The sequence below is a fragment of the Trichechus manatus genome, unplaced genomic scaffold, assembly GCF_000243295.1.
Source record: "Trichechus manatus latirostris isolate Lorelei unplaced genomic scaffold, TriManLat1.0 scaffold00025, whole genome shotgun sequence".
NCBI classification, from domain to species: Eukaryota; Metazoa; Chordata; class Mammalia; order Sirenia; family Trichechidae; genus Trichechus; species Trichechus manatus.
Genome location: NW_004443961.1, coordinates 189,463 through 213,494, shown reverse-complemented (window position 1 = coordinate 213,494; position 24,032 = coordinate 189,463). Strand labels below are relative to the sequence as shown.

At 47.2% G+C, this 24,032-nt stretch overlaps 1 protein-coding gene across 3 annotated transcripts in view; it reads right to left on the bottom strand.

The window, feature by feature from the left end:
• The window catches only part of DOCK8 (dedicator of cytokinesis 8), a 227,026-nt gene that overhangs the window by 28,428 nt on the left and 174,566 nt on the right, over nucleotides 1-24,032 (bottom strand). For all 3 annotated transcript variants that reach the window (XM_004373530.2, XM_023728576.1, XM_023728577.1), the window contains 10 exons: nucleotides 22,838-22,983; nucleotides 16,893-17,075; nucleotides 16,319-16,451; nucleotides 15,052-15,139; nucleotides 11,892-11,988; nucleotides 9,385-9,519; nucleotides 7,961-8,113; nucleotides 6,708-6,866; nucleotides 4,960-5,060; nucleotides 3,575-3,767 (listed from right to left, as the gene is read on the bottom strand). In XM_004373530.2, the coding sequence (XP_004373587.2) occupies nucleotides 3,575-3,767; nucleotides 4,960-5,060; nucleotides 6,708-6,866; nucleotides 7,961-8,113; nucleotides 9,385-9,519; nucleotides 11,892-11,988; nucleotides 15,052-15,139; nucleotides 16,319-16,451; nucleotides 16,893-17,075; nucleotides 22,838-22,983 (1,388 nt within the window). The remainder of the gene's footprint in view (nucleotides 1-3,574; nucleotides 3,768-4,959; nucleotides 5,061-6,707; nucleotides 6,867-7,960; nucleotides 8,114-9,384; nucleotides 9,520-11,891; nucleotides 11,989-15,051; nucleotides 15,140-16,318; nucleotides 16,452-16,892; nucleotides 17,076-22,837; nucleotides 22,984-24,032) is intronic.

The window sequence follows — 24,032 nt, the reverse complement described above, 5'->3', positions numbered from 1 at the left end:
TCTCTGGCTCACATTCATCAGGTGAGATGGTGAATTGAATTTTTGGCTTAGGGTAGGCTGGGCTGAGTGTTCTGTCACTTGCAACCATACATTTCTAGACTGACCTGGCATGTCTCCTTTGAAAGAAAAGGGAATTCATCCATAAGCATCAACACAATTTGGCTTCTCTTCTGTGGCAGAGAACACCTAGCTCACCATGTTCTGTATTTCATGAAGCCGTCAAGCTTTGTGGTTTCTCTGCCTTCCCCCTCCCCTTCCCCATCTCTCTGAGCTTTCTCAGACCCCCAGGTTGTTGCTGTTAGCTGTGTCGAGTCGACCCTAACTCCTGATGATCCCACGCACAGTGGAACGAAGCGCTGCCCTGTCCTGCGCCATCCTCATAATTGGTTGTGGATCAGACCATTGTGAGCCACAGGGTTTTCACTGGCTGATTTTCAGAAGTAGATTGCCAGGCCTTTCTTCCTAGTCTGTCTGAGTCTGGAAGCTCTGCTGAAACCTGTTCAGCATCGAAGCAACACACAAGCCTCCCCTGCCAGACAGGTGGTGGCTGCACATGAGGTGCACTGGCCGGGAATCAGACTTGGGTCTCCTGAACAGAAGGTGAAAACTCTACCACCGAACCACCGCTGCCTCATGACTCGCCAGGCGAGGTCACATTATCAACACTCACAGCACCTCGTGCTGATTTTAAACAGCACCTCCCGTACTCGTAATTGAATCAGGAATGGAAGAGTTGACTTCTCTTCCTCTGGCTAGAACGGAAAATCCATGGGGCAGGATAAGTGCTCTGTACATGTTACCTAAAAGAATGAATGAATGGATAGAGATATAGGAAAAGATACAGCCATATGCCCTGTGCAAGGACAATGTGGAATTTTCCTGTTAGCTGTGGAATATGCGTTCTGTTTCACCTCAGCATGTCTTGTTGTAAGCAAATCAATGGATTAACTGGGTCCATCAACAGATGAATGGGTAAGCCACGTGGTCTATCCACACGATGGAATATTACTCAGCCATGAAAAGGAATGGAGCTCTGATCCGTGCTGCAACACGGACGAACCTTGAGAACGTCACGCTGAGTGAAGTAAGTCAGACACTAAAGGACAGGTATTGTATGACTTCACTTACAGGACATACCTAGAATAGGCAAGTGTCTACAGACCTAAGTTTATTAGTGGTGACCAGGGGTGGGAGGGAGGGAGGGGAAAAGGGAGACTCATTGCTTAGGGGACACTGAGCTTCTGTTCAGGGTGATGGAAAAACTTGGAAATGGATAGTGGTGATGGTTGCACAATATGATGAACGCAGTTAAGTCACTGAATTGTACATGGAAAGAATGTTGAAATGGCAAAAGTGCTTTTGTGTATTTATATATTTACTACAATAAAAATATATCAGTTGGGTAAGGGGCGCGAAAGAATTATAAGAAATACTTCAGCTAATGAAACAACAAAAGGGGAGGACACGATTCGACATTAAGTGGTCAACCTCAAGATTTTCTGGGAGTTGCAAGTCGTACTATAATATTTATTCTTGATTACACCAAATGGCCAAAATAAATTGGATGAAAGAGGCGGACCCATCACAAACAATTTTTATAATGTTGTGGTTCATGTTTATGTGATTCAAAACCAGACGTAATATGTTTTATGCTTCTGGTTGACAATCTAATTCTTGGCTTTCAGAGGGGCATATAACAAGCGCTCCGGATTGAGGATAAAATGTATTTGCCAAAGTGGAATCACAGAATAAATATTTTTGTTACTGGGGACAAAAGAGGAGTTAATCATAGGAGGCCATACCCCACTGGGCAGATGGACAGCATTCTAGAAATCAGGAAGTCTGGCTCTACCAGGGATAGTTTTGGTGACTTATTCTCGAAGCCTGGGAAAGTTACTTTGAACTGTCTTCTCTGGCTGGTTCACACGGACAGCATCACAAAATTGTGTTGGAAGAACAATAATGAAAACAAAGGCATTCATAAAATCAGTTACGTAAATTCCAACAAGAATAATGCAAACGCCTGTAAGTGACTCTGGAAGTCTGGACTGAATCGAGCTTATTTCTGGTGCTGTATCGTTCATGGTTTCAGGGATGGTCATCTCTAAAGAGCGTATCTTCGAAAAAAAAACAAACTACTTATAAAACTGGTTTTTGTTTTGTTTTGTTTTGAAAGACTTCGTTAAACTCTTCAGTACAAGCTGTCCAAGTGGCTACTGTACCGCCGCGTCGGAGCCAGCTCTCAGGTTTGGCAGACAAGTTCCTTGCCAACGATGGGTCATTGTCAGCTTTTCCTAAGAAGCACTGATTCAGCCTTTTTTCTTTTTCCACCCCAGATCACTTTGGTTCATTCTTGATTTTGGATTAGAGAGTGGGGCATTACAGAGTTGGGAAGTGGAACGAAGGAACAGGCCAGAAGGGCAAACATTTCTCCAACGTTTGCTGCTGTTGTTGTTGTTGGGTGCCGTTGAGTCGGTTCCGACTCATAGAATCCCACGTACAACAGTACAAAACACTGCCCGGGCCTGCGCCATCCTCACAATCGTTGTTATACTTGAGCCCACTGTTGGAGCCACTGTGTCACTGTCCAATGTTTGAGAAACACTTTTACGGCTGTCAGTCTACTGTGCCAACCACAGGTCTTTGTGACCAAAGAAAGACTTCAAGTGACCTTAACTGCTTTCTCTCTCAGTTCCTTCATCTGTGGGACAGCCCTACTAATATCTTCCTGTTTCACAGGCTTTTGGGGAAGGTCAAGTGAAATCACACGTGCAAAGGTGTCTGGGAGTTTCTAAAGTGCCCATCGACTCCATTATGAGTATATATAGTAAATACTACCATTATGATAGTATTATTAGTTGTTATAATAGTAACATTATATTAGTTAATAATATTGTATTATACGTAGTAATATCATATTACAGTATATCATTATTTGGAGTCCCTGGGTGGTACAAACAGTTAAGGCACTTGACTGCTAACTGAAAAGTTGGAGGTTTGAGTCCACCCACAGGAGCCTCAGAAGAAAGGCCTGATGATCTACTTGTGAAAAAACAGTTATTGAAAACTCTACAGAGCACAGTTCTACTCTGACACACATGGGGTTGTCATGAGTCAGAGTTGACTTGATAGCAATTTATTATTATTATTATGGAGCCCTGGTGGCACAGTGATTAAGAGCTTGGCTGCTAACCAAAAGGTTGACAGTTCGAATCCACCAGCTGCTCCTTGGATACCCTATGGGGCAGTTCTACTCTACCCTATCGGGTTGCTATGAGTCGGAAGCAACTTGACGGCAACAGGTTTATTATTATTATAGCAGACGATAATTTTTTTTTTTTAAAATACAAGATGGTAAAGGGATTGCTACTACTGACACTCAAGGCTGGATAACTGTTTGGTTGGAGGGATGTCCTGTGACTGTACCCACTAGATGCCAGTAGCCCCCTCTCCCCACCCCGAGTTGTGACAATTAAAAATGTCTCCAGACACGGCCGATTGTTCCCCGGGGGTGGCAAAACTGCCTCCCCTTGGGAACCATGGCTCCGAATGAAAAGCTGAGCTCGCGCCTCACCTGAAAGCTGACGCTGCCCACGGGCAGGTAGCTGTGGTCCTCCAGCATGCTCAGGTACTCGGCCACCAGGGCGGCTGCGTGCACCAGGCACATGGCGGCCTCCGTGTAGCACTTCCGCTTGGTGTGCTTCTCTGCCATGTTCTGGAGCCAGGTCAGCCGCAGGTCAGGAGAAGTCTGGTAGCTCTTGGCAATTCTGAAGACAGTGAGGAAGAGTTTCAGGGACACCTGGCCCATGACACTGTTCTTCTACGGTGTGTGGTCACTTTTTCCCGTGAGTTCCCCCCTATCCCGCCAACAATTTTGCTACATATTTAGAAAATGAGAGAAAAAGCAAACATTTATCAATCCAGCTGTCTTCATGCCATGTCTAGGGTGTGCTAGAGCCTACGAAATAGCATTCAGTAAAAACCTTATAGGAGCCCTGGTGGTGCAATGGTTAAGTGCTCAGCTGCCGTCCAGAAGGTTGGTGGTTCAAACCTGCCAGCCACTCTGTGGGAGAAAGACCTGGTGATCTGCTCCCACAAAGATTACAGCCTAGAGAACCGTATGGGGCAGCTCTACTCTGTCACATGGCATCGCTCCGAGTCGAAATCGACTGGCTGGCACAAAATAACACCACCAACAAAAACTTTATGGGGATAAAGGACCTGATCGAACGCTGTAGATTTGAATGGATCCCCAGCAGTCTACTTCTCTCAAAATAATAACAGAAGACAAAAGTATTCCCCTTCTTACGATGTGTATCAGAGTAGTTTTGTCCCTGTAAGTATTTTCTCCGGAACCAGGACTGCAAGGCCAGGTTTTAAATTCCAGAGTAAAACACGGTTCCTAAAGTAAAACTATGCAGACACGTTTGAAAAACTGATTGGGGAAAAACCATATAGGAAATGATTTGCATAAGAATTGATCATTTTTTTCTTTCCTTCTATGGTTGGTAGAAGATAAACCAATTGCCATGGAGTCGACCCCAACTCATGGCGACCCCATGCGTGTCAGAGTAGAACTGTGCTCCATAGGGTTTTCAATGGCTGAATTTTTAGAAGCAGATCACCAGGCCTTTCTTCTGAGGTGCCTCTTGGTAGACTTGAACTGCCAACCTTCTGGTTAGCAGCCGGGCACATTAAATATTTGCACCACCCAGGGAATCCAAAAAGTAGAAGACAGTGTTGTGAACTAGGTTCCTCACTTTGAATTAGGGAGATGTTTTTGAAAACGTGTATAAGAATCAACCCACTCTGAATGTTTAATTTCCATTAATTTCTATTGGACGTCATCCAAAACAGTGTATCCACGTTGCCCGTGATGATCACATTAGTAACAGCTCCACAGCGACACATCCTAGTCCTTCCTGTGACCCTGTTTTGGTTTCTTCCAGAAAAGCTTACCGGTACATGAGGTCCATAAGCATCTCAGGGTCGTCCTGAAACTCCCTCATCTTCACGGTGTCATATAAGATGCTATTCAGATTGCACAGAAGTTCCTCCACCTGCAAAAAGCAGCGGTACCCAGACAATCTTGGCTTTGCAGCCCTAGTGAGGAGTTCAGGTATCATTGGAAGTGCAGGGGGAAGGAGAGATCAGAGCTGCAGGGGGGTCTAGACGGGATTCTCTTGGCCTTCATCTTCACTGGGCCAGATGCTCTGAGGTCCAGATGTGAGTCAGCCCTTGGGATCCATGAGTTAGCCCTGAATCCTTCTATCTCCCTCTCCACCACATTTTGGTTTAACTTAGTTTCAGTTATTTGCAACCTGAAAAGTCCTAACCTCTACACTGGAACATCAGGGCTTCTTATCCAAGGAGGAGGCAGCTTAGGACCTCAGCTTGGGTACCACGTCTCAGGAGTTTCCTGGATCTTCCCACCGACTCAAAGTCTCAAACCTCTTGCTACCACTTGTTCTTAATCACAAAAGCCAGCAGAGGAGAAGCCGGCAGAGCCTGAAGCACAGAGAGGATCAGAGACTCTGATTGGTCTGCAGACCCTGACAAGGGGCTCGGCTGCAGAACGTTGGTCCTGCCCCCTCTCCTCTGCACCAGCTTGCTGGGCCTTAAAATTTCTACCACTGGATTCACTGCATTGGGGTAAGGCATCGAAGGCCTCCATTAACCTGTCTGTGTTTTGCTTAGCCTTGCTGGTAAATACCTCTGCACACATGATGAGATTGGAGAGAGCCCATGCTTGAGAGGAAACGGGAGAGAAGGGGAGAGGAAGAAGATTCTGAGAGGGACAACGCAGCGTTACAGAGAGGACAGGAGAGACTCAGCAAATAGGGCTCTTGGACCAAAGGAAGGAAGAAAAGCACTCAGTCATTCATTCAGTACACACTTAACTGAGAACCTTCTACACCTACTCCTCACTTACTGACTATCTCATTATCCAGCATTTCACATTTATGACAACAGTAAAAAAATCTACTATCTATTTTGTGCATTAACGACATACGTCTGGCAGTAATGAACGCCGAGGTGTGAAGCAACAGTCACGCTGGCTGTGATGGTCAAGGTTATGTGTCAATTTGGCTGGGCCATGATTTTCAGTGGTTGGCGGTTCTGTTATGATGTTATTTGGCAGTTATGTAATAATGTAATCATCCTCCATTTTGTGATTGATGTGGGCATCCTCCGTTTTCGCATAACGCTAATTTTCGCATAACAACCTGGTCTTTGGAACCTAACCATGTCAATAATTGAGGAGTGGGTGTATATATAGTAGGCTCTAGATTAGGAGCTGGAGTTAAAAGAGAAATGAGACATGCTAGAACTCCATTAGGCATTGTAATGGAGACAGAAGAGATTATTGTTCTCACAAATTTCCAAGGAGCCTAGTAGCGCAATGATTAAGCGATTGGCCGCCAACCGAAAGGTCAGTGGTTCACGTGGCTCTATGGGAGAACAGAGTGGAACTGCCCCATAGGGTTTCCAAGGAGCAGCTGGTGGATTCGAACTGCTGACCTTCCGGTTAGCAGCTGAGCTCTTAACCACTGTGCCACCAGGGCCCCTGTATATATATATGTATATGTATTTCACCCGTTGCTGCTGGGTTGATTCTGACTCATGGGGACTATATATACATATCTGCGAGTTTATAACTGGCTGATGCCCAACCCTGGAGAAGACCAGGCCTGCCTTCAGCCCACCTGGGCAGGGAAGAGAGTGGTCTGCATGGCCGTGTCCTCTTCTGCATAGGCCAAAATCGTCCTCAAGGATCTTCTCAGATGCTCCTCATTAAAGTCTGGTGCTTTGCCCACCAAGGATGCCAGAGACATGGTCACTTGCATCTTTACTCTTGCAAAGTTCTGCACCAGGAAGAAAAAAAAAAAAAGGAGCAAAGAAGAGGCACTCAGCTGTTAGGTAGGTGAAGTCCGTAGAGCCAGACACCAACAAGAGCCAGTTGTTTTTCTTACCCCCGCAAGTCTCCCTGGCTTCCTTGTCTCTCAGTGAAATGTGAACTGCACTCTGCACAAAAGTCAGCTGACTGTTTAAATGGATAGTGCTCCGACATAAATCCTGCTTGTACCATCCGGCTCCCTTTAAATTTTAATTTAGGATTGGGCTGCTTCCGTGCTAGCTGGCTGGAATATTCCTGTAACACTGGGCCATAGGATTTATCCTTTTTGGCCAAGATTCTTCTTCTTGGGGCTTTATTTAAACTGCAGAGAGAAATGGCATCTCCAGGGCAAGGATTTCTGAGATTTCAGACTCCAGGCAGGCAGCCACTTTCTGTTCCCTTTCCTTCCAGGCCCGTGGAAAAATACGGCTATCCCAAGGGTCCCTGAGGAATGTCCTAAAGACTTGCAAATAGTCATCCCTGTTATATTCTGAGGACCCTGCCTTTCTTCCATGGGCCAATTTATCTTTTGCTGTTGCTCAGGCACACTCATGAACTTGACCCCAAATGGAAATTCCAAAAGAACAGACCCAAATCTAGACATACAAGAGCAAAGGTTGACTGCAACCAAGCTGAACTCCAAAGGCTGCTAAGCTTTGATGGAAACCCGCGTTTAACAAATACTGACGGTTTAAAATTCTCTTCCACAGGCTGCTCTGCTGCCAGCCAATCAGAATCTAGACTACAGGACAACATCTCTGGCACTCTTAGCCTACCTCCTACATTTCCCTCCACAGCTGATAACTCTGAATCTACACAGATTCATTCATTTCCTGTTGAAACCTACCGCTGGAAACTACTGTTTTCCCCGTCTTGATATTCACTTTCAGATGCAAATTCAAACTAAAGATGTTGTCCATCTCTACACTCAACTGTTTCTTTCCCACAGGACAGACGTAAACGGCAATACTGCAAACTCTGGCTCATTGTTTGCCTCTGGATCAGTGCCTTGCATTGACTGTCTCTATGGACACCGGGTCCCCAGAGGGTCTGAGCTCTTACACTGACGGCTCCGAAGCTGAACCTCATGAGCAGGTAGAGGGTGGCGCAGGCTTGGCTCCGGGTGACATCTATGCTGCTGCTGCAGTGATGCAGCACGCGCTGGCAGAGGTCTGCACACTGCTCCACCTCCTCCTCAAACAGCAAGTCTCCGAACTAGGAGAGACACAGGGGCCATTAGCCAGCACTTGGCACACCTACCTGCTTGCTGCGCTAGAAGCCTGCTGGAAGCTGCAAAGGTCTGCTTGGCAAAGCAGAAAGCCCAGAAGAGTTAACACACGGGTCCCTAAACATAACGAGCCACCTGAGTCAGAAGATGGGCTGAAGCAACGCAGTTGACTCAAGATTTAATTACGAATTGAACAACCAAGGTAAAAGCTGGGTGCCAACAAGCCGACTCCGACTCCTGGAGACCCCACGTGTGTCAGAGTAGAACTGTGCTCCGCAGGGTTTTCAATGGCTGTGGTCTTTCGGACATAGATTGCCAGGCCTTTCTTCTGAGGCACCTCCAGGTGGACTCCAACCTCCTGCCTTTTTGGTTAGCGGCCGAGCAACATTAAGGGTGCGTTAATAACAGCATTGCTAGCTGGGTTGCATTCACTGTCGAAGTCACAACTTTGGAGGGATTATTCTTAGTTTCTTGGGGCTCCTGAAAATTACTGGTACCAGAAAGGGAAAGTGGCCTTGATGGTGGAGGGCAGGAGAATTCCACTTTCTAAATTTCAACAATCCTGCGTAGAAGGCACCAAACGAGACGTTCAATAAGGGGGAAGACGTAACCTCCCCGGCCCATTTCACCTAAGGACAATCTACATCCCTGAGGCTGCGGGAAGTTTCTTTCTAAACCTCCTGGCATTTTATGACATGATATTTCATAAGACTTACTAATAATTGTCACGTGTAGGGCTTTTGACGTACTTGTTGTGTGCCGCCGAGTTGATCCCGACTCCTAGTGACCCTATAGGACAGGGTAGAACTGCCCCATAGGGTTTCCTAGGCTGTAATCTTTATCGGAGCGGACAGCCAGGTCTTTCTCCTGTGGAGCTGCTGGGTGGGTTCGAACCGCCGACCTTTTGGTTACCGGTTGAGCGCTTAACCATTGTACCACCAGTGCTCCTTTCATTCCACTCAGAGCCGATATTAAACAAGTTGAAAGGCAAAGCTACTTGACTGGTGTCTGCACGCACATCCTAGACCCTCTGTGAGTGGCGGCTGCAAATGCCTACAGCTGGGCCCACATTTCAGGCGGCAGAGCCCGTTTTCCCGCCTTGTAGGGATTTTCTGTGGAATCACTGCCTCTGCTTTCTCCTGGGAAGCTGTCATGCCCCCTGATACACTGTGGGGTCTGGCTGCCCTGAGACAGAAGTGTGCAGCTAGACGAACCCTACTCGTCATTAAGAGCCAGAAAACCAGCAGCCCGCATTTACCTTGGCAATGAGGGCTCGGAGCGTGGCGAAGCAGTGCGTCAGGTACGTGGTGCTCTGATCACAGCTCAGAGAATTCACCAGGACCCTCAGGACACCTCCCAGCAAGCTGTCTTTACAGTCCAGAGCCGAGGTGGCCTGGGGGAACAGAAGAATAGCACGGCTGAATCCTGCCCTCTGCCCTCAACACCTGTGCTAATCAGCACAGCGAGGCTGATGGCTCACCTCCTGTCTTACAGGTTTGGTGAGCCACCACGCTATCATCCATCACCTGTGAGAGATGAAGACGTGTTTCCATACGACCTTGTTCCAAAGCTCCCAATTGATCTGGGATTGATACCTAATTCTGGGTTCCTGAGCTAAGTTATAAGGCACACTGTCCCCATCCTGGGCCACAGACTTGGTAATGTTCTTTCTCCCCACACAAGGCATAGCTTTCTTCTTTAAATACACAACTGTGGGCTTCCCAATACAACAGGGGCTGCCTGGTGGCAGCAGTATTTCTAAATCAAGCTTATTTATAAGCTGCCAAACAAGCAAACAAACTCTGTTGCCATCCAGTTGATTCTGACTCATGGTGATCCCATGTGTTACAGAGTAGAACTGTACCCCATAGGGTTTTCTTGGCTGTAATCGTTATGGAAGCAGATCTCCAGGCCTTTCTTCCGAAGCGCTGCTGGGTGGATTCGAACCACCAATCTTTTTTTTTTTTTTGATTTGTAAAATGAGATTTTTATTTTATTATTATTTTTTATAACTTTTTAAAATTTAACTTAGGTGAGGGTTTACAGAACAAACTAGCTTCTCATTAAACCGTTAGTCCATATCTTGTTTTATGATGATGGTTGACAACCCCATGACATGTCAGTACTCTCCCTTCTTGACCTTGGGTTCCCTATTACCAGCTTTCCTGTTCCCTCCTGCCTTCCAGTCCTTGCCACTGAGCTGTTGTGCCCCTTTAGTCTCGTTTTGTAGTATGGGTCTGTCTAATCTTTGGCTAAATGGTGAACCTCCGGAGTGACTTACTTCATTACTGAGCTAAAAGGGTGTCCGGGGGCCATACTCTCAGGGTTTCTCCAGTCTCTGTCAGGCCAGGAAGTCTGGTCTTTTTTTGTGAGTTAGAAGTTTGTTCTCCATTTTTCTCCAGCTCTGTCCAGGACCCTCTGTTGTGTACCCTGTCAGAGCCATCAGTGGTGGGAGCCGGGCACCTTCTAGTTGTGCTGGACTCCGTCTGGAGGAGGCCGCGGTGGTTGCGAACCACCGATCTTTCAGTTAGTTGTCGTTAGGTGACATTGAGTCAATTCCGACTCATAGTGGCCCCATGTGACAGATTAGAACTGACCCCTGGGTTTTCTTGGCAGTAATCTTTACGGAAGCATACTGCTAGATCTTTCTCCTATGCAGCTGCTGCGTAAACTTGAACTGCCCACATTTTGGTTAGCAGCCAAGAGCTTAACCTTTGCTCCACCCAGAGACCTCTTCTCAGCTACAGCAGGACTAACAACACCATGGATAATGGCTATTACATTTCAGCTCCCTTTGAAAATTGTGGGTGCATTCTGGGGACGGAGGGTAGGCATATAGCTCTCAAAGTAGTGTCACATAAAGATATCATCTATGTGATGTCAGGCATTTAAATTATCAAAGATATCAAAGTTATCAAAGATGCCACGTTCTTTTTGTCTTTATTTTTGTATAATAATTACTTTGATTTTAGACAATCTAAAAGCTGGATAAGGAAGGTTGCACTGTGTTTCAACAATATTTCTTCGAGCCCTAAAAATCAATACTAGATCTATTCTAATAAATGATTTCTCAGTGGAAACATTTTTCCATGGGGCTTAATTATTAAGTTCCAATGGACTCATTTTTCAGCAGTACTAAAAACCCATTATCACCTAGACTTAGGAGTTTTGGGGAACATCTACCTAGAAGATAAAATTAGGATGGTGAATTGTGTCACTGAAAAGTTCACAATGATGCTGTTCTACAGGCAAATACATGGCACAGACCCCTTCCGTTCTCCGATTTGTGCCTGAAGCAGACATCATTAATCAAACTCAGTACTTTTTTTTTTAACCTAGCCCAGTCATAGCCTTACCTCCCAAACCAGACAGGATTGATGGCTGCATCAATCACTGGAGTTGACCCATCAGAAGAAACTATTTGCCTTCCTTGTTCTAGATACTGAACAATAAGCCCACCATCCACACTTATTATAAGCTTGGTACACACTCTGGTGTATTTAACCACAAGGGCCAGCCAGCTTGTCAAGCATACAAACCCTTTCCAAGTGAACAGCAACTCAAAGAAGCCAGAAAAATGTTCGGTATCTGTGGAATTTGCAAGGTGGACACTATCGTAAACACCAACGTCCTGACTTCATTTAAAAAAAAAAAAAAGGCATTTTGGGATCGTGCTCACTTCTTTCACAATGCTGTATAAAGGATTCCTTTTAAATTCCTGTAAACATGTTCTTGTTGAACTGATTAGGTGTTCTTTGGCCTCACCTGGATGATATTTTCCTGCATGTCCAAGATGATTAAGTTCGCCTCTGTGGCCAGGTTGCCGCTGATCAAGGCCTCTTGATCTAGCTCTGCCTTTGTTCTAGAAAACAAAAAGAGATCAAAGCAAAGCACACGTCAAACTTGGACATATTTCAGCAATGGCAATCCATGCACCAAAGCGTGAAGAAATCTCCAGAACAGTCAACCTCAAATAAAAACAAAGCAGCTGGCTGCAGGTAACCGTGGAATGCTGGGTGTTTTCTGCGACTGGCGCGTCTGGTTGGAAGGATGGTCTAGGTAAAGTTTCCAGGCCATCATCATCCCCACTATTACTAACAATGATGACAATCATAAAATAACAAGAACGGGTAGAGAAACAATTATTGGTTGCTGTTAGCAATCAGGCTAGAGAATCAGATTGTTGACTAGTGGCTGGGGCCATTCAGCGTTCCATGCAGGAGAACGATCTCTGGATCTGAGCCACAGGCTGCAGACAGTGAGGCTGGGTGTGGTGTGAATTAGGCGAACAGTGACGCTGCCAAGGGCATGGTGATGCTTCCAAACTAGGTCAAGGAAATGTCAGGCTTCTGACTTCTGCGGAGTCAAGTCCAGCCTTTTGTCACTCCTCTGCATGGGCTGGGTCCCTTTCCAGTGGGAACCAAGGCTGCATCCCTGTGGGGTGGGTCACCTACCACCCTGCTGGGCATCACTGGTCATTACCCATGACCAGTTGCCTTGAAGTCACCACTAACTCGTGGTGACCACATGTGTGTCAGAGTAGAACTGTGATCCATCCAGTTTTCTTGGCTGTAATCTTTATGGAAGCAGATCACCAGGCCTTCTTTCTGAGGCACCTCTGGGTGGACTTGAACTTCCAACTTTCAGTTAGCAGCTAAGAGCCTTAACCATTCTTACCAACAGGGACTCCCATTACCCGCTAAACTAAACCCATTCCAACTCATGGCGACCCCATGTGTTACAAAATAGAACCGTGCTCCATAGGGTTTTCTTGACTGCAATCTTTACAGAAGCAGATTGCCCGACCTTTCTTCCATGGCGCCCCTGGGTGTATCTGAACTGCCAACCTTTTGGTTAGTAGCCAAGTGCAAACCGTTTGCACCACAGGACTCCAATTTCCCACTAAACCAAAAAAGCTGACAGACAGGTGGTGGCTGTGTATGAGGTGCACTGTGTTGTTACTGCAAGCAAAAGGGAAAGCTTTCCCCAAACCTCGATTTACACAGCCCAGAGGACACATGCCTTGTTAGACTCAGCCTGTAATTCTGCACGGCTGCTGTCTTCATTACCTAAGCAGTTCTCTGGCGGCAGCTGCTTGCTTTTGTTGTTGTCGTTCACGGCCTGAACTTGAACTATGGACTCTCAGAATCAAATATCTTATAAATCATTCCAGGGAGTTCAGAGCAAGAATAAAATATTTAAAGCAAATGGATATATTAATAAAACAAACATCTGAGTTTTCCAAGTAACATCTATAATAAAAATGTTTCTCTCTTCAATGTTTTTAAACAAATCAGACTCCCAAAAGTCCCGTAAGTGGACTAGAAGTGTTCATTCTCATGGTGTTATGGGTTGAATTGTGTCCCCCAAAAAGAAATGTGCCAGTCCTAACAGACCTCCTTTCTGTGAATGTGGCCTTATTTGTAAATAAGGTCTTTGTGATGCAATGGGTTAAGTTAGCCTGAGGTTGTACTGGAGCAGGGTGGACCCTAATCCAACGTGAGCGGTGTCCTTATACAAAGAGGAGAAAAGACACAAACGCACAGAGAGATTGGGGTGATGCTGCCACAGCTATGGAACGCCTGGGGCCATCAGAGGCCGGAAGAGGCAAAGACGGATTCCCGCCAGAGCCTTAAGAGGGAGTGAGTCCCTGCTGACACCTGAATCCTGGACTTCCGCTCTCCAGAGCCGAGAGAAAGAAATTTCGGGTGTTTCAGGCCACTCTATTTGTGCTAATTTGTCACAGTCGTCCTTCAGAACTAATGCAGGTGGTAGCAACAAGGATACTTACTCGTATTTATTTACGAAACACCATTGCTATTCAGGTGTGCCTCCTTGCCCCACCTTATGATGGGTGCTTTACAGGATGTCCTACCCGTGCCTTATCCAGTAGGGAGCCCTTTAACCCTACAATCCTTTGCTCAGGGACTCTTGGGATTCAAAAGGATACCTACTACTCACAGGAACAGGAGACATGTGCTATCTATTCCAACCAATTTAGTTTCCGTCTTCATATGTCTAAATGTTGGATACATAAGATATATCCGTCCGTCCATCCATCCATCGATCGTTGTTTTTGGATGCCATTGAGTTGATTCTGACTCAGAGTGACCCCATGTGACGGAGTAGAACTGTCTCATAGGGTTGTCTTGGCTGTAATCTTTATGAAAGCAGATCACCAGGTCTTTCTCCCACAGAGCTGCTGGGCAGGTTCGAAATGCCAGCCTTTCGGTTACCAGCCGAGCACTTAACCATTGTGCCACCAGGGCTCCATTATCTATTGGAAAGCCAAACAGGATTATTCCTCTTTCATTTCTTTGTATTTTTTTCTGATAAAAATACACATCCCCTGTAGGACAACCAGCCAAGTGTAAAGAAGAGAACACCAATTACCTACATTCCCAACACTGAAGAAAACCACTGTTGAGATTTTCGTACTTTTCCTCCCAGCCTTTAACTGCATACATGCAGTTAGAGACTTGAGATTATGTCCCCCTCCTTTTTTTTTTTTTTTTTTAAAACAGTTTTAAATAATGCTGACAAGAATATCCCTGAATGTCCATCTTTAGACACATTTCCCCCGTGGAAACGTGGATGTGAAATGATGCGGTCTTGTGCTGCTTACTCTATTTGTCTCTGTCTTCCCCAGCCCCCATAGGCTGCTTTGGTTATGCTATCTGAGGCTGCTAGCTATTAGTTTTCTCGAAATGTTCATCAATGTGGTAAACTGTAAGAGCTGGAAATCATAGTTCCTTATTCTTTTGTTATCCTGCCCCCCGGGGACGAACTGCATTCACACAGATAGGATGTCTGAGTTTCCTCCCCGTGGAAGGATGTCTTTCGTGGTTGTCAGTAATGCAAGTAGCCTGGGAACAGCAGTTCTGGACTTTGGGTAAAAGTCGCACAAAGTGGTTGAGCGACGTACTTATCTAGCTTCTCGTTAGCTTGCCGCCAGTGCGTCTGCTCTTTTCTCCATCTCAAGTTTTCACTGAGGCCTGGAAATCGGTCATTCCCTAGGAGGTAAGAAAAGCACGATAGGAATTTGATCAGCACGGAACCCTCCCGGACAACCGGAAGTTCCGTCACAGAGCCGGCTCAGCAGCCCTCCTCCCACTGACGGGCGGCCATGTTGGATGCCGGTGGAGCAAAGCCTCCATCCCATGGTGGGTTGGTCTGCTCGTTAACAGGTGAGCCAGAGCTGCGGAAGACCCTTGCCCTGCCTTCCTGGGGCATCAGGGAGCCCGTTTCTCAGGAACAGAGCGTTCCGTGAGGCTCTGGGTTTCCCACTGAGTTGTTGGAAAGGAAAGCGTGGGGGTTGAATAAAGGTGCCCCACCACCCCTGAAAACGTGGAGCTCTCTCCAAGCTCCCCGTCACTGTGCCCCGTGGCACTGGACAAGCTGTCTCTCTGTTTTAGTTGGAGCTCAGCACACAAGCTAAAGGGACCTGAGCAGTTCATTCTATCTACAGTTCAGCCTTTTTGAGATCATTCCTGGTGGGTGGGGTCCCTGGGGGACGAGAACACACTGAGATTGTTTGGGGTACCAACTCCCATTCTAACAGTGCTCCCAAATGACTTGGTGCATGATCTTGGGACCAGAACTATCCACTTTCTTGGTCATGACCTAGATTTTCCAGTTGCTGCTGAGTTGACTCTGACTCACGGCACTCCGACGTGTGTCAGAGGAGAACTGCACTCCGTAGGGTTTTCAATGGCTGATTTTTCAGAAGTAGATTGCCAGGCCTTTCTTCTAAGGTGCCTTTGGGTGGACTTGAACCTCCAACCTTTTGGTTAGCAGCCAAGGACGTTAACCATTTGCAACACTCAGGGACTAGTCTAGCTAAACTAGTCAAATGCCCCTGGAGAAGCTGCTGCCTTGATGGGCACAACTCGACCACGGGTTTGAGTTAGAAGACGCCATTCCAGGCCATTTCAGGGTTCCTGTGCTCTTAGGATGGCCGCTCCTTGAAGGGGAGGAGCTCAAAGCTCTTGACAGAAAGCTGGGCAGGGCCAGCACCACCCACACCCACACACCTGGAGCCCCATCCCCACCTGCACACCTGGAGCCTCATCCTCCATCCCCACACCTACAGCCTCATCTCCCACCTGAATACCTGAAGCCCCACCCCCTACATGCACACCTGGGGCCCCACCCACCACCCGCACCCCTGGAACCCCACCCCACCCGCACACCTGGAGTCCGGCAACGCCTCATCATCTCTCCTCGGGCCCCTTCCCCACGCAGCAGCGCCTCCTCCAGCCGGGCCTTGACGTCCCTGGACTTCTGCAGGACCTGGGTGCTGACCTTGTCTGAGCTCTGCTTTCCCTGGGCAGGACAGACGAAGAGGACATTTCGCCGGGTGAGATCTCTGTCCACGGAGAGCACCCTCCAAACAGAACACTCCCGGTGCCTGCAGCACTGGTTAGCCACGTGCTGATGGCTCCCCACGCTACAGAGATACTGCTTTGGGGGAATCTTTTGGACGAAATCCTGCTTTGGCTATTTACTAACCAAAGCGATGACCCTAATCACACCAACACTTTGAAAGAGCTACACATAAAATGTTTGTGATGGAATAATTGGGGTTAGACAGAGACCCCTTGCCTGTGGAATGATCGTGTCCACAACGCAAACAGGTTATGGATGTGAGCGCAGACACGAGAAAAATTAACGATGCCTCCATGGCCCACACAAAGGGGGCCGTCACAGGCCAGGTCTGAGCGTGGGAGACAAAGGCCGGCACACAACCAGCCGGCCCACACTTACCTTGTACTCAAAACACGAGACACAGATGAAAAGCAGGTCCAGAATCCTGTTTAGCTGCATGGAAGGCAGGTCGGCAATCCACTTCCGAATGAGGCTCTGATCGGCGTTTTTCATGATCCAGAGGAAGCAGATCATGAGGTTGCGGGTGGTGTCGGCACTCAGCACGTTGCACTGCTTGTAGGGCTGGGAAGGAGGCACAGTGGGACGTGAAGGTGAGTGCGGAAAAATGGACGGCTGACGGGTGCTAATCGCTTAGGACGCGGGACTTGGATTTCATCTTTGGCTAAAGACCTGCTGGCAGAAATCCTGCCTTCCCGGGCCCTCGGAAGCCGTACTTTTGGTTGGTTTGTTTTGTGGCACAAACACATTCATTGACTAAGCAAAGCGATGGTCCCAATCCAGTCGACACTTGGAGACAGCTGCATGTAAAATGTTTGTGACAGAGATAATTGAACCAACCAAACAAAAATACATGTTGCTGTCGAGTGATTCTGACTCACAGTGACGCTACAGGACAGAGGAGAACCGCCCTCCATAGGGTTTCCAAGGCTGTCATCTTCACAGAAGCAGACCGCCACATCTTTCGCCGGTGGAGGAGCTGTTGGGTTCAACTGCCCACCTTTCTGATAGCAGCCAAGCACTTTAACCACTGTGCCACCAGGGCTCCTTTTGAACACAGTAATGAAAAAACAAAACAAAACAGCAGCAGATTTGCTCATTGAATTGAGCTTGTTCATTCTCATTAATTCCTGCCCAAAGTGATGATGGGCTCTTTATTCTACTTTCTCATAGATGCGAGTAAAGATGACACGGTTTGTAACACATGGACACTGTACTCGGATCTTTGGAGTCCACTGTGCATGGGGTCAATTCAGTTATTCTCAACACAATTGCCCACCTTCTACTTTTCTTGTTGGAACGCTGGTGGCGAAGTAGTTAAGAGCTAGGCTGCTAACCAAAAGGTCGGCAGTTCGAGTCCACTAGCCGCTCCTTGGAAACCCTATGGGGCAGTTCTACTCTGGTCAGGATCGACTCGACGGCAACGGGTTTCCTTTCCTTATAATTGTGCTTCCCTCCCCACCCCATTCCTGGTGTTGAACCAGCACTGTCGGGACAGCTGCAGTCGGGCTGACCTTTTCTGCCATCAGCTGTAGCTCCTTCCGACTTTTCGCCCAGGTTACCAGAAAGCTTTGTTATCTTGGATAGCTCTGTTGTATTTTGCCACAACGTGAAGAACGTAACCAACGTCACTGAATTGTACCTGTAGAAACTGCTGAGTGGGCATATGATCTGCTGTGTGTATTTTCACCAAAAACTAAGTGCTTTCAGTTTTACTGGTGAGGGTCTGGCCATCAAACGAGATGACACAGTCTGACGTGGCCATCGCACCCACTTTTCACACAGCCATCCTCACTCCTTCTCCTCCCTGCGTTCATCAGAGCCTTTGCTCTCTACCACGCGCCATCCTCCTGTCTGCTGAATGGCGGGCGCGGTGAGCGAGCGGATGGGCAGGCGTGCGCCCCCGCGGCAGGCGTGAGTTCCTACTCCTGTGCGCGGCGTGGGTTTCTGCGCTGGGAGCGGGCAGGTCAGGAGTGTGCTTTCTGGGCTGGGCTGCTCAGCAAAGGGGTCTCCTGTGGGGTGGTAGGTATCTGGGTACTTAACTAGGCTCCCTCTGTCATGGGGGCTGTCTTAGTCCGAAATGCGCCTATAACAGAAATACCACACGTGGGTGACTCTAACCAACAGAAATTTGTTTTCTCATAGCTTAGGAGGCTAGAAGTCCAAATTCAGAGCACCGGCTCTAGGGGAAGGCTCTCTTTCTGTCTGCTCCGGGGGAAGATCCTTGTCTCGGCCTCTGTAGCCCCAGCATTCCTGGGTTCCTTGGCGATCTCTGTGTGACATCTGTCTTTCCCCGTTTGGGCTTGCTTGTCTCTGAGTCTATGCTACTCCTTCTATCTCAAAAATGGTTAGGTTTAGGACATCCCTACACTGATCTGGCTCATTAACATAACAAAGAAACCCTATTTCCAAATGGGATTACATCCATAGGGACAGTGTCAGCCATATTTTAGGGGTACACAATCAACCCATAATGGGTAGTGTGGTCTGGCAGTCTTCTCTAGAGCTCTACCACGCTCCCCAATCAGTGATACAAAGGGGCTTCGATGCTGCTAAGCTCTCCAAGCTCTTCTCCTTCAACTGGACAGCGCAGGGCTGGGCTTGCAGAAGCGAACTAGCCTGGCTAGGAGCCACAAACACTCCAACTGTCCCTGAGCTAGCTTCTCGGCCACAGCCTGCAAACATCAGGGTTACGACCTTCTCGGCAAATTAATCAAGTTCAGAACTCGCTGAAGTCTTCGGTCCTAAGACGTGAACTACTATTTCTGTCTGCCCGTGGGTTGGGGGTGAGCGTAAGCCTATTTGCTTTCATCCCTTGGCCACGAGCACTCATTTTACAGTGCTGAGTGCACTTCCTGTTACTCAGCAAATGCACACTGCCAACAACATACGTCTGCACCCTGGCTTCACGCGGAGTAGCTAATATCCAGTGGAATGTGCCGGAGAGACTGCAGTGAGGCATTTATGAGTACGTGAGGGCAGTGTTAGTTTTGGATGCGGATGATAGAGCTGATGAAATTACTCTGACTTGAGTTTTTCAAGAAGAAATGAAGTCTTTAGATGTATTATAAGTTCACAGGGAATACGCTCTGACAGGTCAGCTTTGGGCCATGGGGTTTCTCCCTCAGAGGCAAACAATGTCAAAGAGAAAAACTGAAAGCAGATATCTTGCTTTGATTTGGGGGTTTCTCACCCACAAAAGCAAACATTCACTTTAAAGAAATCCCTGACCAAAATTAATCTGCCTGAGGCTTGTCTTTCACCCAAAGTTGCAAACCCTTTCTTTCCTGTTCAAAGTCTGGCTTACTAAGTTTGAATCTTAAAAGATATGGTTATCAACCAATGTCATAAAACAGTATGTGTACTGTTTAATGAGAAACTAATTTGCTCTGTAAACCATCTAAAGCACAATAAAAAATAAAGGATATGGCTGGGTGGAGGGGCAGAGACCTTCTTGTGACCTGATATCAGTTGATCTCAGTAAAAGGGGGGAGGGCAGGGTTCCATCAGACATGTTAAGATTAGCCAGTGGTTGATCTTCTGTAATTCTCCCTCCTCTTCTCTTTATAAGCCCCACTGTACCTAGCTTACTTTGAGCCATTTGCTTTTTCTGGAATCAAAATGATCTCCCTATATGCATAGAGGAGCCCTGGTGGGTCAGTGGTTAAGACCTCAGCTGCTAACCAAAAGGTCAGCAGTTTGAATCCACCAGCTGCTCCTCGGAAACCTTCTGGGGCAGTCTTACTCTGTCCTGTAGGCTTGCTATGCATCAGAATCGACTCTCGGCAACAGGTTTGGCTTGGGTTTTTTATATGCATATAGAGTAACTGCTCAGCATAAACCTGTTCAAATGTTGCTGAGCTTTCATTATTTTTAACAATAACAAGGTCAAAGGCGTGCAGTGCCTCAAGCAATTAGCTTTGGGAAGATGGATATTACAATGGAGGAGGAGGTCATAAATCAAACAATATATATCGAATTGTAACATCAGATCTGTCAAATCTCAAAAGTCCCTTCTCCTTCCTCCTCCTCTGCCTCTCTGTACTCCGGCCCTCACAGGTGTTAGGGGACGAGGAATTGCTAAGTGCCGGAGGGAAGAGAAAGAAGTTTTCAGTAAAGAAGGGTTAAGCCCTACACCTGTGTTACGAATTAAATTGTGTCCCTCCAAAAATATGTGTTGTAAGTCCTAATCCCTCTACCTGTGGAGGAGCCTTGGTGGCGCAGTGGTTAAGAGCTCGGCTGCTAACCAAAAGGTTGGCAGTTCGAATCTACCAGGCGCTCCTTGGAAACCCTATGGGGGGCAGTTCTGCTCTGTCCTAGAGGATCTCTATGAGTGGGAATTGATTTCACAGCATGGGTTTGGTTTGGTTGCTACCTGTGGATGTGATCCTATTTGGGAATAGGGGTTTCTTTGTTATGTTAATCAGACCATTTCAGTGTAGGCTGTGTCTTAAGCCAATCACTATCGAGATATAAAAGAACAAATGAGGCACAGAAGCAAGCAACCAGGAATGGGGGAAAGAGAGATGCCACGTAGAGATCTCCAAAGAACCCCAAGGAGAACGCTAGAGACGCTGAAACAAGGATTTTCCCCCAGAGCGGACAGAGAGAGCCTTCCCCTAGAGCCAGCGCCCTGAATTCGGACTTCTAGCCTCCTAACTTGGAGAAAATAAATTTCTGTTCATTAAAGCCACCCACGTGTGGTACTTCTGTTACAGCAGCACTAGGAGACTGAGACAACCTGCCTTTCCCAGAAATGAGCCAATTCAGTTCTCCACAGACATGAACCCTATGCTGAAACGCAAAGTTAGATTAAGTTGGAGCTGTCTTGACAAAAGGAGCCCTGGAGGTGCAGTGGTTAAGAGCTCGGCTGCTAACCAAAAGGTCAGCCGTTCGAATCCACGAGCCGCTCCTTGGAAACCCTCTGGGGCAGTTCCACTCTGTCCTGTAGGGTCGCTGTGAGTCAGAGCGGACTCAGTGGCAGTGGGTTTGGTTGTTTTGGTTTGGTCTTGCAAAGAGAGAGTCAGAGCTCATGAAGGGACAGGGATGGGTCCTCAAGGGAATCACAGGCTGCCTTCCCCGAGGAGTCCCTCTTTCAGCCCACACAGTCTGCTCAAAGGACAGAGCCCAACAACTCTCTTTCGGCTCCCCGTTGTTGCTGTTAGCTGTTGGTGGGTTGGCGCCTACTCAGGGCGCCACAGTGCCCAATGGAACAAAATGCTGCCTGGTCCTGTGTCAGCCCTATGATCAGCTGCAGAGCGAATCATTGTGATTCACAGTGTTTTTTCATTGTCTGATGTTCGGAAGTAGATCGCCAGGCCTTTCTTCCTAGTCTGCTTAATCTGGAAGATCTGCTGAACTTGTTCAGCATCCCAGCAACACATAAGACTCCAGTGACAGTGACAGACAGGTGGTGGCTGCACATGAGGTGCACTGGCTGGGAATCGAACCCGGGTCTCCGCGTGGAAGGCGAGAATTCTACCACTGAGCCACCACTGCCCTTGTTTAGGCTCCCTGGGCACCCAGTAAAGCTGACTGCTTTCACTTAAGAAGCGCCTCTCCCAAGCCTCAAACCCCCTTCGTCTCTCTTTTGGAGGCAGACACAGTACAAGTAATAAAACACACAGAATAAAACGCGGTCCCCAGCCCCCGTTCTTGGCCAACCTTCCTTTGATCTCCTTTGCAACGATCTCAGATTTCCCAAGTGCGCCTCTTTCCCTGAACCTTGAACTTGGCACCGTTGGGACTGCAGGGATTTGACTGCGAGAACCCTGCCTGACCTGCGTGCCGCCTCATCTGTGCCATCCCCTCCTCGGCCACCAGCCTCACAGTGATTCCTTCCAGAAGTGAGCAATGAGGCAGACACCCCCATGCCTGCTCTACACCGGGTTCTGGTCAGCGAGCATAAGAACAAACCCATCAGGAGAAGGGAGAAAATGCAAAACGGACATTTGGCAGTGGACACTGGTGATGGTTGCACAACATGATCCATGTAATTGACATCACTAAATTGTACACGTGAAAAACGTTAAATTGACAAATGTTAGGTTATAGATATTTTTGCTAGTGTTGTTGTTAGTTGATTGTGACTCATGGCGACCCCATGTGTGCACAGTAGAACTGCTCCATACAGTTTTCAAGGCTGTGACCTTTTCGAACCAGATTGCCAGGCCTTTCTTCTGAGGTGCCTCTGGGTGGGTTCGAGCAGCTGGCCTTTCAGCTAATAGTTGAGTGCTTCACCGTTTGTGCCACCCAGGGACTCCCAACAACAAAAAGTAGCCTGGGGAAGGGGAGGGGATAAAGCAGAGAAACGTGCACCACCATACCAAAGAAGACAGGATTACTCCACTCGTCTTCAGATTAAAGTTATTCCCAGCGATGGCCAGGGCCACATTCTGGTTAATTGTACTCCCTCCTTCTTGTTCTTCATCCGAGCCGTTGCAGCGACTTTTTCCACCACGGGCATCTGCAGCTGTAATTCAAACACCAGTGGTAATGCCAAGCCAAAGACGGTATTTCTCAACATGTCCCCTGCCCAGGAGCCAGCAAATCCAAGACCCAACTTATTTATGTTATTGTTAGTTGCTGTTGCATCAGTCTCGCCTCATAGCAGCCCCGTGTGTGCACAGTAGAATGGCTCCATGGGGCTTTCAAGGCTGTGACTTCTTGGAAGCAGATCGCCAGGCCTCTCTTCTGAGGTGCCTGTGGGAGGGTTTGAACCGCCAGCCTTTTGGTTGGCAGTCCAGTGCTTAACCATCTGCGCCATCCAGGGACTCAACTTATTTATACTGATAATTATTCATCACAGAAGTCGACAGAATAATTTTAGACCTGACGTCTAGCATTATTGAATCTGGTACCATCCATTGTAAAAAGTAGGCCAGCTGACAAAAGAGGTGTCCAGTACAAGATTGGGCTAGAATTTAATTTTTCAAATGGTGAAGTTCAAAGTTTCCAAAGCTTTCATAAAACTTTCCTGCTGTCTAATTTCTTTTTAAGCTTACCCATTTATTTTAAATAATGACCAAACAGAAAGGACCCGAAAATTATTTAATTAAATAAGTACCTTATGGAATAACCAGCTACACAGTTGTAAATCCAACAATAATTTATTAAATTTCAACATGTTGGAAATGAATGTTAATTGATCGTATCTGCGAGTCAATCAACTCCACAGCAACGGGTTTATACAACAGAGATACATCTGTATCTATAAATAGGTATAAGAAGCCCTGATGATGCAGTGGTTTAAGCGCTCGGCCGCTAAGGTCGAAAGGTCATGGGTTCAAACCCACCAGCTGCTCTGTGGGAGAAAGATATGGCAATCTGCTTCCCTAAAGATTACAGCCTAGGAAACCCCATGGGGCAGTTCTACTCTGTTCTGCAGGGTAGCTATGAGTTAGAATCGACTAGATGGGAATGGGTTTCTTCTACATAGTATAGATGTATGCAAACAAACAGAAGAAAACAATCCTGCAATTTAAAAGGTTGGTTGTTAAGAATGCTACCGAATACAGACAC